The 18,446-nt window shown below is 44.6% G+C and overlaps 1 protein-coding gene across 6 annotated transcripts; it reads left to right on the top strand.

The window, feature by feature from the left end:
- The first annotated feature begins 250 nt into the window (after positions 1-250).
- mrtfab (myocardin related transcription factor Ab) lies at positions 251-18,374 on the top strand. 6 transcript variants are annotated; one of them, XM_049759466.2, is made up of 20 exons: positions 251-414; positions 1,145-1,194; positions 2,030-2,197; positions 11,153-11,218; positions 12,374-12,429; positions 12,558-12,633; positions 12,746-12,904; positions 13,215-13,378; positions 13,457-13,582; positions 13,680-13,748; positions 13,823-14,007; positions 14,091-14,256; positions 14,435-14,812; positions 14,884-15,834; positions 15,954-16,154; positions 16,220-16,312; positions 16,420-16,560; positions 16,685-16,777; positions 16,937-16,997; positions 17,076-18,374. In XM_049759466.2, exons 3-20 carry the CDS (start codon positions 2,050-2,052, stop codon positions 17,621-17,623), a joined length of 3,681 nt encoding a protein of 1,226 aa, XP_049615423.1. In that variant the 5' UTR covers positions 251-414; positions 1,145-1,194; positions 2,030-2,049; the 3' UTR covers positions 17,624-18,374. The 6 variants fall into 6 exon arrangements, with proteins under 6 accessions (XP_049615423.1, XP_049615428.1, XP_049615424.1 ...); XM_049759471.2 differs by lacking the exons at positions 251-414; positions 1,145-1,194; positions 2,030-2,197 and adding an exon at positions 2,265-4,178; XM_049759465.2 differs by lacking the exons at positions 251-414; positions 1,145-1,194; positions 2,030-2,197 and adding an exon at positions 8,228-8,904.
- Positions 18,375-18,446: the final 72 nt, after the last annotated feature.

Here is an 18,446-nt window from a genome sequence, read left to right as displayed (position 1 = left end):
TGGCTGTTTTTTTTTTTTTTTACAACATGTGTTTAGTTGTTTATGTGTTTACTAACCTGTAGCTCACTTCAGTATTTGCAGTACAACTATGTTACACTAGAGGGCAGCAAATACCGGATGGTAAATGTCAACTGTCATTCACATGCGTTCAAATGATGTTAACCACGCTTACAGTTCAGTAAAAATCAGTACAGTAAAACGCATAGTAAATTGTATAAAACATGCGATCATTATAACATGTTTTAATCCCACAGGAGTGCGGTGCCGACTGGGAGAGGCGTTTTGGTGCGTCCCACCACGTAGAGGAGGGTTTTCCGGTTAAAGTTTCCTTTGTCATCAGGAAGTGGTAACGACCGGCGGAGGTGTCTGAGCTGAGTCTTCGCAGACAAAACAAACCACTGGCGAGCATGAAAAGTAAGAAAAATGACCAACTTAATGCACCGCAGCCATTTTGATAAATACAACTTCATTTACGGAAACCACTGCGTAATCGCCGTGAGCAGTTAGCTAGGAATTACATGCAAAGCATGCTAATAGTGCTTTGCTAACTTGGGTTGGATTAACGAGGCGAGTGTGGACGCCGAACCGGTTTCATTATCGCACAGTGATTTTTCCCCCTACGTACATGTTGTTATGATAGTGCTTGTGTTTTTTGATCAGTCTTTGATTAGCTGGGGTTAACTCTCACCCGACAAGCTAACAATAGCGTAGCTTGTGTGTCTGTTTTGGTCGGTGACAGCTGTAGACTTGCTGCTCGCCCATGGCAACTATGGGCAGGCCTCCTGCAACGTGGATTCTTTCGCCCACTTTTGTTGTCACCTTTGTTTTGCGATCTATTTAACGCGATTATGGTAGTTTTCAAAGTTCTTATCTGATTGCTATTGTGTATTTTAAGTCCCTGTTATATGTGGTCATATGCACCAAGATGGATTACAAATAGTTACATTTCTGTGAAAAATATTAATCCTGTACCTAAAATTATTATTGTTGCTTGTATTAATAGTTTAAACATTGAATATTCCACAAGATGTTTCTAATATATTTCTTACATTGCAAAGAAACAAAATGGATGCCCATTAAAATAGGATTGGAACAAGATAATTGACATAAGTAATGCTTTTTTTCTCTGGATCATCTTTAACAGCTTTGACTTGCTGGAATGGAAGCTCAGCCTTTTAAGATAAAGTGAATCTGGTAAGTCTGATTCCCGCTCGTGACTCGACAAGCGAGAACCTTACTCCTTATCTTGATGCCAGTAATTGAAAATATGTGGCTACACTTGTCTCTGTTTATATCTGTCAATGTGTAGACATGTCTGAGATGTTTGGGTGTGTGCACACACGCATAAGCAGAAAAACAGTTAACCCCTACATACTTTTTGTCTTTTTTTTATTATATACATTTGAATGTTTGTTGTTCTTTTTCTGGTTTATCCACTATGCTGCCCAAGAATACCCTACCATTAAAAAAAAAACACACACACACAAGCTGCCACTGTAGCTTTAGCGCAATTGTGTGGTTACCATTCAAATATGTTTGCGCTGGAATTTGATTGTGAGACAGCAAGAGCGGCATGTTTGTTTTCAGGCTCACTGTGCAGGAATCCCCCACAAGGACCCCGATGCTAGCATATTTGCTAAGAGCGCAAGAGAGCGATCAACAAACAACAACGCAGCGGGTCCAATTACTCAGCCTGTCTGTTTTTGTTTTTCAAAACGGATTTGATTAAGAGGCTTCACGTCGTAGGCAATCATTTCAAGGGTAACCAGTTTTCATGACAAATTGACAGCGTAATCTGACATTCAGGTTTTGACGTGAGCCAAAAACTGCTCAGCTTTGGAGCGCATTTTGTCAACAGGTCATCAGACATCTGTTCTCCCCTCAGCGAGAAATGTGGCCCCCCCATCTCTCAGTCTACAAAATAATTCAAATCTATGCAACATTTCTAAACAGATTATCTGACTTTATCATACCTCATGAATAACATGGAAGTGCGATAGAACGTGAAATTAAGTGTATTTTGTCGCAGGTCTCTCTGCCAGGCTGAAAATGCTGCAGCCACAAGCCGACAACATGGAAGTCACGGGGGCGGGGGTCTCGTCCCACAGCCCACAAAGCGAGGCCGTGACTAGCGAGCTCCAGGAACTGTCCTTGCATCCTGCGCAGAAGGAGCTGCGGCTGCAGGAACGCAAGAATGGTGAGTTGTCCTCCACACTCAGTAAATAGCTAAAAGACAAATTGTACTCTACGGGGAGAATTCTTGTTTCGAATGTTACAAATAAAATCTTCTAAAAGGTTTGGATAAAATAGTCAGCTTGGAAAAAATGACTGCTGCCAGAACCAAAAAGGTAAATGTCAGTGTGTTTGTACATCTTGTTCATTTGTCAGTGGACAGTTTACCTCAGCGTGGAGGTTGTTTAAACTAAGAGAGGGGGACAAGCTTTGTGTGTGCATGTGAGTGCCTGAGTGAGGTCATTGGAATGAAGGGGAATAAATCAAAGATATTCCTTAAACCTGCCAAAGTAGTTTTCTTTTCAGGTTGGGTCATTGGTTTCCAATGTAAGATCAGATGTTTGCAAATTTGTCCCCTGTGGAGGATCTGCATCATTCAAATGTGAAGGGGTGGGGCTTTATTGACTTTGTGACATCATAAAAGAAAATGGGGTTTACCAGTACAAGCAAGAGGAAAGTAAGTGGATAATATTTTTATTTCGCAAATTTAGGCTTGAAAGTGTTAAGATTTTGTTGACATTTATTTAACTGTAGTTGAGTGTATTATTTATTTGTTTACAAAGTATCCTCTGTGGTAAACATTTGGAGTTACATTTCACGATCATGCAGTTTGATTAATCTCAGTGTTGACCACGGCCACAAATATTTGTCTCATATGTATAAAAATCCACTCTGATATTCCCGTCAATGGAATGCTGCTAGGTTACCACTGTCCATTGTCTTTCTGCATTGATCCAGATTTGTACCTGTCGATACGGGTCTGCTGCTATTGCATATTTGTCATTTGCGGGGTTCGATCTGTCAATAATTGACCACATTTTAGGAGTTCCAGCAACAATAGCGTCATCTACAATTACTCACCACTGCTGGGATTTTGTAATTTTTAATCTGGGAATACAATAACATTTTGCAGATGTAGCAGAAGGTACATCAAAGAAATGTCCCAAGGCCATTTTCACTAAATCAGACGGCCTCCGGGTGCCACTCCCATTGTTCTCACTATTTATTACTTCATTCTAGCGCAAAGCAGACATGTTGCAGCAAGCTGAAAGTCACCACGCTTGAAGATGCTTTAAGGCGGCGTGTGTGCCTGCATACTGTGGCGTTGGCTGGGTGACAAAGCGGAATGCCCCCATAAAGCGTATCAAAGCTTTATATCGCACACCGAGTTATGCAATAGCCTTCAGACTTATAATTCATAGTCTGCAAGATGTATTGTGCGTCTATAGACAGAGGTGACGTGTTTTCCCAGGAAGATGATAAGAAGTGTAACTCACGAGAACATGACTGAAAAAACAAATACTCATATCCTGTTAACTTCTAGTTTGCTGCGATGACAGCCATTGTATTAGTTACTAAGTGAAGAAGCTTTTTAGTGTGTAGGACTGACTGTGCGGCACACTGCAAAGCTATAAGAAGGACGAGCAGGAGGAGAGCAGGGGTGGGGGGGTGTCTGAAATGTCATTATTGCATAACTGCCGAGAGGGAACTGAAGGGACACGAGTGAGGGAAAATAAAAAGCAAGAATGTGTCCAAGCTAAGAAGAACCCCCCCTCACTCCATCTAAAGAGATAAATATCTTTTTTGCTTTGTTTGTAAATGACAGTGTGAGGAAATAAGTAAACTTGAAGCTCTTGAGAGCTGGAAAGTGATTGGTGGACCTTGTCAACCACTCCGACCTACACACGCCCTCTCTGTCGGGACATGCACTCACTTGTAGACAGCCCACAGAATGGGAATGTGAGGTGCAACCTGTGGAGGAACTGAGTGCAGCATTGAATGTGACTTTTCTGCAACACAGCTGTGCACTTTTTTTTTTTTTTAAAACACGTTTCCTCTCGGCACATTGTTTACGCTGCCTGTGTTGGAAGTATGAAGCGGTAATCTCTCCGGGAGGGTGACGCTTCCTTTCGGCATGGTCCAGAGGGATATGACTCTCCTGTCAGGTAATGTCATTGACAGTTATTTTTCTGGGAAAACAATGTTTCAAAATTTAATTTAAATGGACTTCCCGAGTAGGGGGTGGGGTGAGAGTGCATGCATGCAAACGTGCATTTTGGAGTAATGACTTTCTGTTTTTGTTGTTTTGGAGAACCGATCTATGAATTTTGTTCTTTTTTATGGCTACTAGTTGGCAAATTAAAAGAGTGAGGATTGACATGACCTAATAAGTTTCCTCAGAACAGTTTGTTCCGTCTTACAATACAGCGTATGCCGTAATCTGATATTTTAATTTACTTTTCCCATCTGCCCCCCCTTCCCCTCCCACTGCCTTAAAGAAGAGTTTCATTTTGAATCCGTAATACCACGGTGCTCAGTTCCAGGGAAGACTTGATGTTGAAAGTTCACCCGTTTGCTCTGTAGCCCACATCATCCTGGCATGTAAACAAAGACAAGATACAGATTGCAGATTTCTCCCCACCCTTTGCGTAATGACAATGACACGGGAGGATGTTAGGTAATGAGGGCTGGGTGGGTTTCATCCTCACACATTAAAATTGCAAAACAGCAACATGCTGGAGTGCAGTAAGATTCTTCAGTAAGATTCAGTAGCCTGGACGAGAGCAGTTTTAGGGAAACATTGTTATGTAACAGATGGGGAGGCTGCCAATAGCGGAGACACACGCAGGACTCGGTCAGACTGGGGAAAAAAATGGGTTTGGAAAATAGTTCTAGTCTTGACAAAATATGATTTAGCATGGCAAAAATGTCATGAGTTGCATTAATAGACCAGTCATAACCTCAGGCGGCTTCTTCATAGCTCATGTCACTTTTGAAACACAGACATGCACCTACCTGTCTTGACGGTGTCGTATTTCAACAAGCAGCTTGCACACATACAGTACGCATACCTTCAGTGTACTTTGATTTGTGCAACCAAAAAAAAACCCAATCCTTTTCAATAATGAGGGATGAGCCAAAATCAGATGTGTTGCCTACAGCTTGAGCAACAGGAGCAATGGCAAACGCACACCCACAGACACAAGCCCACTCATGCTGCCGGGAAATAACACACACTTAACAATCGCCTTGCGGGTTTACAAAATCATGCGGCATCATATGCTGAATTATTCAGTGTTTGACCAAGACTTGGAAATGACTTCCATATGTTGCACGACAAAAGTTATTATTAGCTAAAACACACTTGCTAGCTAATTTGTGCACTTGTCTAGACAAGTATTGAAAAAGATTTTTCAGTATGTTGTGCCACACCCATTTTTTTTTTTAATTGGGTTAGCTCCTCCACAAATCCTGTAACACCTTTTACACAAATGTTTGTGTCTTGGTGTCTTGTCTTCCGCACCAATCCTCCTCATGTTTCTAAATTATACAACGGCCATTACGGTATGACTCACCTGCAAACCGCAAGCACGGCGCACTTAGCATCAACACAGAGTTCACTCAACCGCGCTCCTGCTGTTTTTTTTGAGTGATTCACTCACTCAATTGTGAAAATCCTATATCGACTACTGCGAAAACAATGCAAAACATGTTTCAAAATCTGAACAAATTAATGCTCAACCAGTGTTCTGTGTTTGACCCTTAAACAAAAAATAGAAACGCGTGCTAGTATTAAAGGTCTGTGTCTAATTATGATCCGGTCATTGGGTTCAGTCAAATAAGTCAGTGTGCAGGTTTTTATTAGATGTTAAGGGCAGGGATAGAAATAGGAAGACTGCACGGAGCAACTTGATGAAAAAAAACTTTCAAAACAAAGGCACTTTTTTTTTCCCAAACTGTGTAGTACAATTGCCGTCTGTACTTTTTTGTTCTCTAATTAGCAGTAGCCACCTTTCTCAACCCTAGTGAGACTGAACTGGAGGAAAAAAGAGCAAGCAAAGTTCCTCCGCAAGTAGGCCAGGAGGTTAGGGGGGCTTTGGTACAATGAAAATGACTTTCAAATGTTGGGATTACGTAACGGCTTGTGACCAACTCAACTCTTGCCGGCGTTCTTTCTTCCTTAGCGAATTTCCCATGTGCTCACAACGGCTTAATCTCGCTCAGTCCTTGCCTGGTGTACAGTGAAGGTTCATGTTATTATGTAGGAACAGCTGCCAAGCTGGCCCTTGCCTCGCTGGATTTCATTCAGCACTTGTGTTCTCCTAGACCTCTGCAAAGTCCTTCAACAGTGTACAATTAGACCTCAGTTTGGACTGCTTTTATGGATGAGATGTGACAAAGTGGAGGGTGCAACTGCAGCCTGTTATACAAAGAACTCAAAGTTTCCAGGACTCAACAAAAATTGCCAGGACTCGGGTGGCTTCAATTGCCAAGTGTTCTTTGCGCTCATGTGTGTGTCCCCACATTGCACAGTTGCGTTCCACCAGGCTTGCTTGTTTGGGTTTATTACTTTTCGTGATTTCTCTAATAAGTTTTGTAATACTTGCACAGGAAGTGATGAACAAAAATGGGTAATGTGTTACCCGCTTTAGAATAGTTTCAGATTCCACGATACCTAATCTTATCAACTCGGGACTATTTGCCAAGGAATTACAATGCAATGAGTCACTTATCACACTACACATAAGTTGTAGTAGACTGTTCTTCCTCCCAAGAGTTCTCGGTTAAAATGACCTTTTGAAATCTGAGGGGGATGGACTTTGTTTTTCATTTATGAATCCACAGGAAGTCCATCAGACTTGATGTTGAAAGTGTGTGTCTTTCTTTTTGTGATGTAATTCAATGAAGGACGAATGATAAAGTCCAAGGCCAAATACTTTGCGTGGAATGTTTTCAAAGTCTGAACTATGATCACTTTTGTCACAGCTAACTTTTGACTATTAAATTGTATTCAAACCGCATTTAAATACAACTCAAATTTGGTCGTTATTACTCGGATCATTGCGATTCTGACTTGGTTCGGGCTTGTTAGTTTTCCCCCTTCTAAATAGTTCCATGAGAAACTGCGGAAGCCACATGGGAGTAAACCCTTAAATGAGCTACACAAACAAACTAGGGAGGAGAACGAGAACTGCGGCTCGTTCTATGATCGAGCATCTTCGTTATCGCCAAAGAGTCCAAATATTTGCATATATCTGGCAAGAAGTAAACACAAATGCTAATGTTAGCTTAGCATTTTACAGCTGCGGTCATCTGAGTCAAAGAATCATTCCCACAACACAAACGGAACTATTACGCAAGTGTTGTCTTCGAATGATGTCACTTGCGACGTAATCGATGAGTTCCACGTTGTTTAGATTGCTCCGCCCACTACTTCCGAGTCCCGTTATGTGTTGTCATCCCTTTGTGTGTCTGCTGTCCAGACTGTGAGCAGGTCAACTTGAATCATTGAGTTGTTTTTGTGAGATATTCTCGTTTGTTTTGGGTTTAGGCCTGCGTTCCTGTCCGATGAGGATGTTCTGAATCACTAGTCGGCTTTGTGCTGCATACAAAATAGTAAATTTGAAGTGTTGTTGTGGTTCAGCAAACGTTTATTCATTCTAAGAATATGGAGCTTTAAGTTTGTGTGTATGTTTTCCTGAAAGTAACCTTAGCCTTTGAGTGCAGAGGTGATCCCTCGCTGAATATAGCCCCCCTCTTACTGCCAGCTGGTCATGCTATTTAAAACAGTTGAGCGTGGAGAGTATGTAGGGGGGGCAATTTACCGGCAGCCTCCAACAAAACTCACGAGCTCTTTGTCGGTGAAACTGGAATGCAGGCTGATTTTTTTATTTATTTTTTATAAATAATACCAGGAAGCATTAGCTTCCATGTTCTGTAGTCTTGAACTTTACCAGCAGTTTTACAAATGCAGCTCTTACCATTAATTGTCTAATTTATCACTTGCATTTTACAACAAATATTGTCAACCGAATTTGACATATTTTGGGGAAATTTCAGATTGCCCCTCAACATGAAGACTTAGTATGTAAGTGGCAGCCTGCCTCTGCTTGTAGCAGTGAATGAATGGCAACAGCTGAGCAGGAGAACTTTATCGGCAACACTCCCTGCCTTTGTGTGTGTGTGCGCGCGCATTACTGCATGTGTGTCCGTGCTCGCTTGAGATACAGGAGGAGCTGCAACCACAGCAGCGTCTCACTGGGCACTCACTGCTCAGCTCACTGCTGTCCTCTCTTCGTCCGCCACTGGCCCTCGTTCCGCTTCCTCCCACGGCTTGTTTTTCCTGCCCACGAATCGCCCTGTGGATTTCTTTCTACATCCTTCGGGGGGGGGGGGGGAGAAGATTCACATAGCAACGTTGTCGTGACTCGCCGGCCGCCACTGCGGAGAAGAGAGTGGGAATCAAGGCGTGGGACGTTGAGGCAGACCAATCGATTATACTGATAGAGAAGCGACGCAGTGAAAGAGGAGAGGCAGCCTTTCTCCTTTTCATTTTTAGAAATCTGCCCTGCATAGCTGTGGACCTCTAGAGAATATTTTGGCTCATATTTTCCCCCCTCAAGAAAAAGACTGCTCATTACAGGAACAACTGGGCGAGTTTGTCAAATCAAAGAAGAGGACCTTGAAGTTAAATGTTTGCCACTACCACAAACTGATTTCCATCATTCTCAATGATTATGCTGGACACCAACCATTGCCTGTCCTTTGAACACTCCCCGTTGGGTTCTCCACCAATGGGCAGTGACATGGACAAGGCAGGATTGAGGACAGATCATGATAGACATGTCTATCATAGCCTGAAAGAAGGTGGGCAAGCCATCGCAGCATGCGGTCAGTAGAGGCGCAGGACATCCGATCTGATTTGTGTTTATGCCGCTCGGTCTACAGTCTTCGTATTAGTTACTCTATTTGCTTGATATAAATAGTTAAAGCTGAGTTAGCTAGAGATAAGTTATGGTTGCAAGAAGTGCTATGTCATACTATATCCCCGCAAATACTTTTTTTTTGTCTGTATACATTTAGTTTTCCGTCAAACGATCAATGCACAACAGATACGATTGCAGTATAAAGTGGTTGTAAAATGTTAATCCAATTTATTAGGGGACCCTTCATAACTTTTGAAATTGGAAAATAATAAAAGGCTGTCACGTTCGAATATTTTTAAAATCGATTAATCTGTCAATTATTCCATTAATTAATCGGATCAAATATTTTGCCTTAAAGTGTATTTAGTGATTTAAAAAGCACCAATAAGCAATTTCACATGATGTACTTCATGAACCCTATTGAAACTAATTTAGTCCTTTAGCAATTAGTTGCAGAATAATCAATTAATTTTGAAAACTGAGCCAAATCCTTAATAAAATGTGGGACTTTAGAGGATAATAAAATAGACCATCCATCTTTGTATCCGTACTGTCTTCAACTTGACTTTCTTGGCTGCTACACGACTTTAATTAATGGTGCCTTTCACAGATGAATGGAATAGTGTGAGGCCACTGGAAGAATCTGAATATATTGCCTGCTTAGAACCGTGCCAATAGTGTGGTCAACTTTTTTTTTTTTTTTTTTTGCTCGGTGCAAAGTGTTGCGCACAGCATTTTTAAATAGATCATTTTGACGCCAATGCTAACTTTAACCTCAGCGGAACAGCTGGGTTTTTGCATCAATGTGCCCATTCCCACACGATAGACATGCACTGGACATTTAGTAAATAAAAAATTGTGCTAGATAACCCAAGCCCACATCCTCTTTCTCTAATATCTTAAATTAACCATAACGACACTCATACCTAGTATTGTGTAAATATGAATATCATCATTGGCTGTGTGAACATACCGAGCAAGTCAAAGTGAAAAATGATGTGAAAGGACAGCGAACTCTGCGTGGCTGTTTATGGTGTTCAGTTCGAGTACAAGTGACACAGAATGGATCAACAAATAGTCATTCAGTTATTAATTGGAGTGTTTAGTGTGTGTGCGAAAGCGAGTAAAGGCAGCAGTGAGATGCCAAGATGGAGTCATGGGAAAGGTTCTCAGTCCCAGAATAAACTTAATCCTGGCTAGTGCCAATTTGCATGGCGGCCTTCTCTTAATTCAGTGTCCTCGTCCGTGGCACACTTGGGCAGCACGTGAGTTTTTTGTGTTTACGTCTTAGGGAGAATTAATCTCTTGAGCTCCTCCGCCATTACAGACAGCATACCTGAACGCGTATGCCTGTGTTTACATTAGTGACCTGACGTGTTATTACTTAAAAGGGGAGACTCTCATACGCTTCTCTCGTCCTTTAAGAGGCAACGTGTAAATAAAACAGACGCTTTAAAGTTGAGGGAGGACATTTTCATGTGCAGTGTTGCCGGCCAGACGTTTGTCATAACAGAGCGCGGCAGTAACAGGTGCTGCTTGTCCTCGTATTGGCAGGCAATAACAGATGATAAAAGTATGCTTGCTAGCCTCGGCGGTATGTTCAACTTCACACACATGCGTAACTTCTCAGCTATATATATGTATAGTACATATATATTATTTAAATTTCACTGTCTAGCATAATCAGTGTCTAACTGGTGTTCTCCTCGGTCTTGTTCTCTAAAAGTCTTTCCGCCTGTCGTGTTATGTAACAAGTGCTTCCTGTTTAAAAAAGATGGCGCAATCAACTTCACTCTTGTTTGGCGAAAAATGTCTTCCAAAGTGTTTGTTGTTTTGTATTTTTTTTTCTCGATTGATCTTGTTTTGTTGTATCGTCTAATGGTGTTAATTGTTCACCCGCCTATGCGCATGGAGAAAAAAAAAATTGGTGAGAAAGAGGAAGTGTGTTGTACATTACTCATGTGCTCCTTCTACCCGCCTCTTTTGTCGCTTAAAAAAAAAAAAACTCACAAATACGGGGGTTAAGTGGAGGGAGAGCTAACTGCTAGAACATCTTGACTTGTATGTGGATTCATGTAGTCAATTTGGACAATGGACTCTGGATCAGCAAGATAATAAGAAACAGTATTTTTATTTTATTTTTTGTCATCATTTTACCCACCAACTCTAATTTCCCCTTCTGTCCTCCCTTCACCTCCGCTGTCTCCATGCAGTCCTCCAGCTCAAACTCCAACAGAGACGCACGCGAGAGGAGCTGGTCAGTCAAGGGATCATGCCACGTAAGTGTTCCATCTGTTCAATATCGTATTTGCCAACCATAATAACCGGATGACAGAAACCGGATAGAACAAGTTTTAGGTTGCCCATTCAAAAGTTGCTCGTGACAAAGCAGACTATAGAATGCATTTAACAAAAAAAAATTAATCAGCCCCTAATCGTGTGTTAAATTTAGAGCTGGTCTCATTCAAGTTCTGCACATATGTTATCAAAAAGAGCAGCTTCCTCTTCTGGTGCATCCAACTTCCTGTTTCACAGTTTTGCACATCAGTAAGAGTAAGTTGAGGTTAAAAACAAAAAGTAGCGTGGAGTTTTAGGGAATGTACAAGTCGAGAGCACGCAGATAGAAAATAAAAGTGCATTGAAGCCGAGCCAACGTAGAAAATGCACTGTAGTGTCTTTATTATTTTCTGTCTCTTGAGTAGCTTTCGTAAATCTATCCGCAGCCATTTAATGTCACAAGGCTCACTGCCAATCCCATTAAGTTGTCCGAGTGGAAATACATCGGTATGTGCGCGTAGAGACTTCCCGACCGTAATTTTCTGGAAATTTCAACACCCGATTCCATGTTATATGGGGTCACAAATAACATCGCTATGCGTGGTGACGTCGATGCTTCGGTTACATCACGCTCGCTATGTGGCCCCTCTTTGAACGTCAGTGGTCGTGACACGAGGAATGTCTCCCGTCCTCAAACGCCGGGTGTCGTCTCGTGGTCAGAATGTCGACACCGTGCGTGTCCCCGGGGCATGGATTTCACCAGTCCCTTGACCAATCAGACGATAGCTTGCTTTCAACACACCCAACTGCCAGTCTTTTCAATATCCTTCCCTAAACGCATACTGCTCGGTTAATCAGAAGAATTTTTGTTTTCAATTTCACCTTAGCTGCCGAGTGTGTTGCTACTTAACCATGCAGATTTTGTTTAATCCCAACAATCATTTGATGGCATTGTGTTTCCCTCGGCTAATAACAGTAAAGGTTGTGCTTATGGCCCTCCACACGCCGCCTCGTCATTATCGGCGCGTGGTTCCGAATAACAATTCTGACCTTCCCCTCTCTGCAGCCGCTTTAGCCATTAGCAGTTTTGTCACACTTGCCACTCGCTGAACGAGAACAGTTCTCAATTTCTATTACATTTATTTATTCCACTCTAGCGCTAAAAAGCCCGGCAGCCTTTCATGAGCAGCGGCGGAGTCTGGAGCGTGCAAGGGTGAGTTAATCTAAAGTAATTCACCATTGTTGTAAACCTTATGCACCCCCTCCCAAAAAAAAAAAGGCCTGTGAAATAACCAATGTCATCATCACTGTGATGACTCGTGTGCTTTTTTTTTTCTACAGACTGAAGACTATCTCAAGAGGAAGATCCGAAGTCGTCCCGAGCGCTCTGAGCTGGTCAGGATGCACATTTTGGAGGGTGCGTGTCTGTCATTTTATTTTCAAACAACTTTATAATACTCCTGTTTCATAATTGCACAAACACATTGAAGTCAAATGAGAAAGAAAGAATCGTTGTCCCGTGTATGCAGAGACGTCAGCGGAGCCCTCCCTGCAGGCCAAGCAGTTGCAGCTGAAGAGAGCTCGACTCGCCGACGATCTCAACGATAAGATCTCGCACAGACCGGGTCCCATCGAACTGGTACACAAGAACATCCTGTCTGTCTGCCCTGATCAGCACTCGCCACCTGGTAACTATTTCTCCTTTTTTTTTTTTTTTTTTTTTATCCCCCCCCATACTTTTTTTTCTGATCAGCACTCGCCACTTGGTAACTATTTCTCCATACATGTTTTCTTTTTTCTATACATTTTACTGGTATTTTGAATTATCAAAAAATATTTCCTCTTATATTTGTCCCACTTGATAATAAATATTACACAACACAAGAGGAATGTCACAATAGCAATGTGCAAACACGGTGTCCTTTTTTGCAATATGTTAAAGAGTAGCGTTAGCCGTTTCTGTTGATGACACCGCTGGATGTATTTGGTCTGTCTTAGAATCTCCAAAGGGAGCTGGTGGAGAGAGCTCCTCATTGGACGAAGATAGCAGCGATGCGCTGTCACCCGACCAGCTCGCCAATCACGATTCTCCTCTGAGTAACGTCCCGCAGCCATCGCCCTCCGAGATGCTCGCCCAGAATGGAGACATGTCCCCCACACAGGTTCTGTCGAAGAATACTATGAAGTTGAATGTGTGTGTTTGAATCTAATACGTGATTTTTTTTTCGTTTTTTTTCTAGGTTGTTACGCAACCCACGCCACAGCCTCCTCCTACTCCTGTGGTAAAGGCCTCAGATTCGCCTCCTCCCCTCAAATTGGCAAACGGGACTACAGTAACCTCCCGCTCACCCTTTGCGCAGCTCAAGGTGAATTTTGAAATATTCACTAATGACAATCTATGTGTGTGGGAACTCTAATCAACATAAAATTCAGTCTCTTACTAAATAACATTTCTGACCACAGTCTCACACTAAGACGAGTTCCGACCGTCCCCCGCTGAGATCCAAAAAAGCAAAGGACAACAAACCCAAGGTAAGCTAACATGTTTCTCTTTAAACAAGGCTAAAAAAAAAATTCTTCCTACTTATCATTTTCATGACTTGCAGGTGAAGAAGCTCAAGTACCATCAGTACATCCCTCCGGACCAGAAGGCGGACAAAGAGCGTCCGCCTCTGATGGACTCGTCCTACGCCAAACTCCTCCAGCAACAGCAGCTCTTCTTACAGCTACAGATTCTGAACCAGCAACAACAGCACTACAATTACCACACCATCCTACCTGCGCCTCCAAAGTGAGTCTCAAGGAGCCTTATTCAAGACAGGTTGTAGCATTACATGGGACGGGAAGGTCATCTGCTTTTATGTCCGCCCTCAGGCCAGCGCCGGAGCAGCCCCTCCCGACGAACCCCAGCCCTTCCCCAACTCGCACTATTCCCACGACCCCCATCGCCACCTTAACCCCAACGAGCGGAAATGCACGCCAACCGACAATGGGAGCGGCCAAACCCACCACTTTGCCCGCCAACTTGGATGAGTTCAAAGTAAATAATGACAATGTCGAACGTACAGGCAGTTAGTTCTTGGTTTATGATAGTTTCAAGGTTAATAATGAACTAGTTCAGCAATATAATTGATAAACACTTCCCAGTATGAGTCAGAGCAGTTCGACACCACTGCACAGCAATAATGTTTAAAAAAATTATATATTTTTTGTTCCAGGTCGCTGAGTTAAAACAGGAACTGAAGTTGCGAGGTTTGACCGTCTCTGGCACCAAAAACGATCTAATCGAGAGGCTCCGCCACTACCAAGAGCAAAACGCCGGCCCTGCGGTCTTGAAAAATGGCGCATCGCAACCCATCCATCAAAGCGCAGCCACTGCAGCTAACAGCGCTCCGGCCGCAGGCAGCGATCAGCAACAGGTTGAAGGAGGATTCAAGGTGGCTCTGTCCCCGCTGGCTCAGGCTTTTCCCGGTCGAGTCGTGCGTTTTGGAAGCACCAGCTCCAGCCCGCCTGTGTCTCCTTCGCCATCTGAACGCTCATTAGCGGGGCTGAGTCCAGATGAAACCAGCTGTAATGGAGACATGTTTGGGGAGATGGTGAGCACTGCATCACTCACATAAAAATTGTCACTCAGGCTTTTCCCAAACACCTTATTTTTTTTCTTCAGGTGAGCTCTCCCCTGACTCAGCTAACCATCCATCCTGCTCCCCAGCAACCATCCAACAACTCCCCTCTTTCCCTACCGCTCAGTCAGCCCAAAGAAGAAGGCAAGAGCTCATGCAGCCTCCACAGATCTTCACCCGGCACGGTTAAGCCCTTGGAGCCTTTCTCTGTGGTAGCCATGGACTCGTCCTCTATGGACAAAGATCAAATGCTGCAGGAGAAGGATAAGCAGATTGAGGAGCTGACCCGGATGCTGAGGCAGAAACAGAGGCTGGTGGAGACTCTCAGATCTCAGCTCGAGCTGGGAAAGATGACGGGAGGCGTGGCAGCAGAGCGGGAAGTAGCTGATAAGAAAACGCCATCTCCGATTGGCAAACTTCCAACACTCATTAAAGCCTCGGCCATCGAACCCCCCGTGCTTCCTGATGGCCCGCCGAAGGTGAAGCAGGAAGCTGAGACAGAGGAAGCCATGACGGGAGTAACGGAAGAAGCCCAAAGCAAAAGAGCGGCGCAACCTATGCAGTGCTCCCAGGAGACTCTGTTCAGACTACAGCAGATTAATCGACTGCAAGTCCAACAAATGGAACACCTCAAGCACTCGCGTAACACTTCGGAACCCAAGTCCAACCCTCAAAAGCAACCCGAGCCCAAGAAGGAATCTAAAATCCTGCTCCAGCAGCAGCAGCAACAACAACTCCAGCAGCTCATCATCCAGCAGACGCAGCAGAAGCAGCTGCAGGCTCAGCAGAAGTTGGCGCAGCAAAAACTGGCCCAGCAGAATCAGCTGCAACAAGCGAAGAAGACCCAAACGCAGCACAAGAGCTCAGTTCAGCTGAAGCGGGTTCAAGTGCAGATCCAGAAGCCTACAGCTAGCCAAGGCCAGCAGAAGAAGCAGCTGAAGGCTCAGCAACGGCAGCAGCACAAACAGCAGACGGCCACTGTCAGCACTCAGCAGGTGAGCATCCATCATGAGTCATGCAAAAGTTCTCAAGCATGTCCACTCCCACCCACAGATTAGCTTCACCTACACAACTAACAATATGAGTCACATGTTGTTGTTTGTCCCCACCATAGGTGGCGCCAGTCTTCAACCAACCCAAGGGCACTCAGATTCACACTCAGGCTATTTCGTTAGACCTCCTTAAAGCCGGCGGCACGCTGGTCACCGACACCAACGGCAACCACTACTTGATCGCCCTCACCAGTAGCGCGACCAACGGTCAGAACCACCGAGCGCCCACGCAGGCCAAAAGCAACGGACGCGTCACGCTGCAGGTACGGAGCAGAATAACTCCGTATGATTGAGCGGGATGTCCTTCATGGTCTTTGGTTTCCCACAGAGACTACAGTCCACTCCAAGCAAGCTGCCCAGCATTGCCGGCCAATCACAAGAGCAGAAAGACAGCCAGGGTGTGAGCCAGCCAATCAAAAAGGTGCGACTACGGCGATTATGACCGAGTCATCCATCATTGTGTCATTTTATGATCCAAATAACCGAAGTAAGCTTTAGATCCAGCTGATCGACACATGCTGTCCCCAGGAACCGAAAGCGGAGCTGCACGTGGACACCAACGGCGTCCCGCCGGCCAACTCGTGCTTCACCGCCCCTCCCAACCTGCAGCCTTTCTTCGACGACATGTCGGATAGCGAAAGCCAAAGCAACCTGCTCTTCTCCTTCAAGGTACCGTCGGCACGGGGCACGCTCGTCTCCGTTTCCATCTGTGCTCCTCGTTCTTCCTCTCATTCGTTGCCTTTTTCCCTTTTGTTTCTCCTTCGCTCATCTTTCCATCATTCCATCCTGGCAGACAGAGCGGGTGTGTCCTCCTTACGACCGGCACACTCTGTTTACTCCTCCCTCCCCCAAACCCAACACCTCTCTTCCGAAAAAGCGCTCCAAAGTACGTCCTCGCTCCTTTCGCGACCTTCTTCTGACCACTTCACTCATGTCACTTTGACTTCATCGATCTTTTGTTGTCGTTGCATCATGAAGCACATTTAACATTTTTTTTTTTATTACATTTGAACGCCGTTCACAATATGGTCTCTTGTGTCTGCAGGGAAATGGCGTCAATTCTCAGCAGATGGATGACCTCTTTGACATCCTTCTCAAGAGTGGAGGTAGGAAAATATTGCAATCACACCCTAGATTTTTATTTTTATTTTCTAAAACGCTTTTCCTTTTGTGTCTTCCAAAAGAGATCTCAGGTTTTAAGGCCAACCCGGACCCGTCGCTCGCCCCTCTCCACTCGGACCCACCCTCGCCCACCTCCCCGCCGTCCCCTCTCCACCTCTCTCCTCCCACCCCTACCTCTCCCCTCATCTCCCCACCAGCCCCACCAAGGGAGCCCTGCACAGGCGGAGGTCGCCTGGAGGACTTCCTGGACAGCTCCACGCTGCTCGGTGTAGAGCCAGGCAGCAGCCTGACGCTCATTGACGACCTCCACAGCCAAATGCTGAGCACCGGCAGCATCCTGGACCACTCGCCCTCCCCCATGGACACGTCCGACCTGGGCTTCTCACCCCACTCGACGGGGCTGGACTTTGGGGATGCCGCTCTGGACAGCATGGACTGGCTGGACATCTCCATGGTAGGGAGCTCCAGCGGTGCGGGGGGAGGAGGACGAGGAGGAGGGGACGGGGGGACCAGCCTGACTCCGCTGGCTCCGCACACGCCGCCGAGTGTCTTCTCTGCTGACTTCCTGGACAGCACGGACCTGCAGCTACACTTGGAGTCGTGTCTGTAGCCTCAAATGACAGCGTGCGGGCTCCACACTGATACTTTCTCCATGCTGTCTCTTATCACTGCTGGGCTCACTGACACACGCATATTGGAAAACTGTTTAAGTGTTGATTTGATGTCCTTGATATCCAGCTTAGCTCGCCGTATGAAGGATATCAGATAAATGCTCAACCGGCTTCCCACGCACGCACACATGCTATTACTGGCTTTATTATGCACTATGAGGTGAGCTTCAAGCAATTTGGACAGTATTCCAAATTAAGATCCATCAGCAAGGCTGTACCATTTTGCACGCTCATCTGCTAAAAGTGAATCACTCATTTCAGTGTGTGAAATGCAAGCGTGTCAGTGCCTCCCAAATTTTGCACTTAAGTCGGATCGGTTTAAAGGTGGGCGTTCAGGAATGTTGGGCTGAGGGGAGGCAAAAGGCAGCTGTCACCTTAGCAACTTGATGCCCACCCACACGAGTTAAAAAGAAAAAAAAAAAAAACACGTACAGCCGACATTGCTCGTCAGCTGCTGTTGAAATAAAATCTTATCAGTGGCGACTTTTGAAGCCTCGTTAGAGGTTGCGTATTATCGGTAACGTTCTGGTAGACCACTATGTTTTGCTGTATATGGGGTGTATATTATCAATTGTTCATATTGCTATTTTTCTTTGCTGGTTGTTTAGTGGAGCTGGGCCAGCTGGGGGGGGGAATAGGGTGAGGGTGGGTTGTCCAAAAACTTGGACCTTGTCTTTTTTTTTTTTTAAAGAATAAAACAAGCTCTTAAAACAATTGTCTGAATCAATGTTGTAGTTTAAAAATGATGGGTGGTCAGGGCAG

Source organism: Syngnathus scovelli, chromosome 21, assembly GCF_024217435.2.
Source record: "Syngnathus scovelli strain Florida chromosome 21, RoL_Ssco_1.2, whole genome shotgun sequence".
Classification (NCBI taxonomy): Eukaryota; Metazoa; Chordata; class Actinopteri; order Syngnathiformes; family Syngnathidae; genus Syngnathus; species Syngnathus scovelli.
Note: the sequence above shows the minus strand (reverse complement) of the source record. Positions and strands in the feature narration are given on the sequence as shown.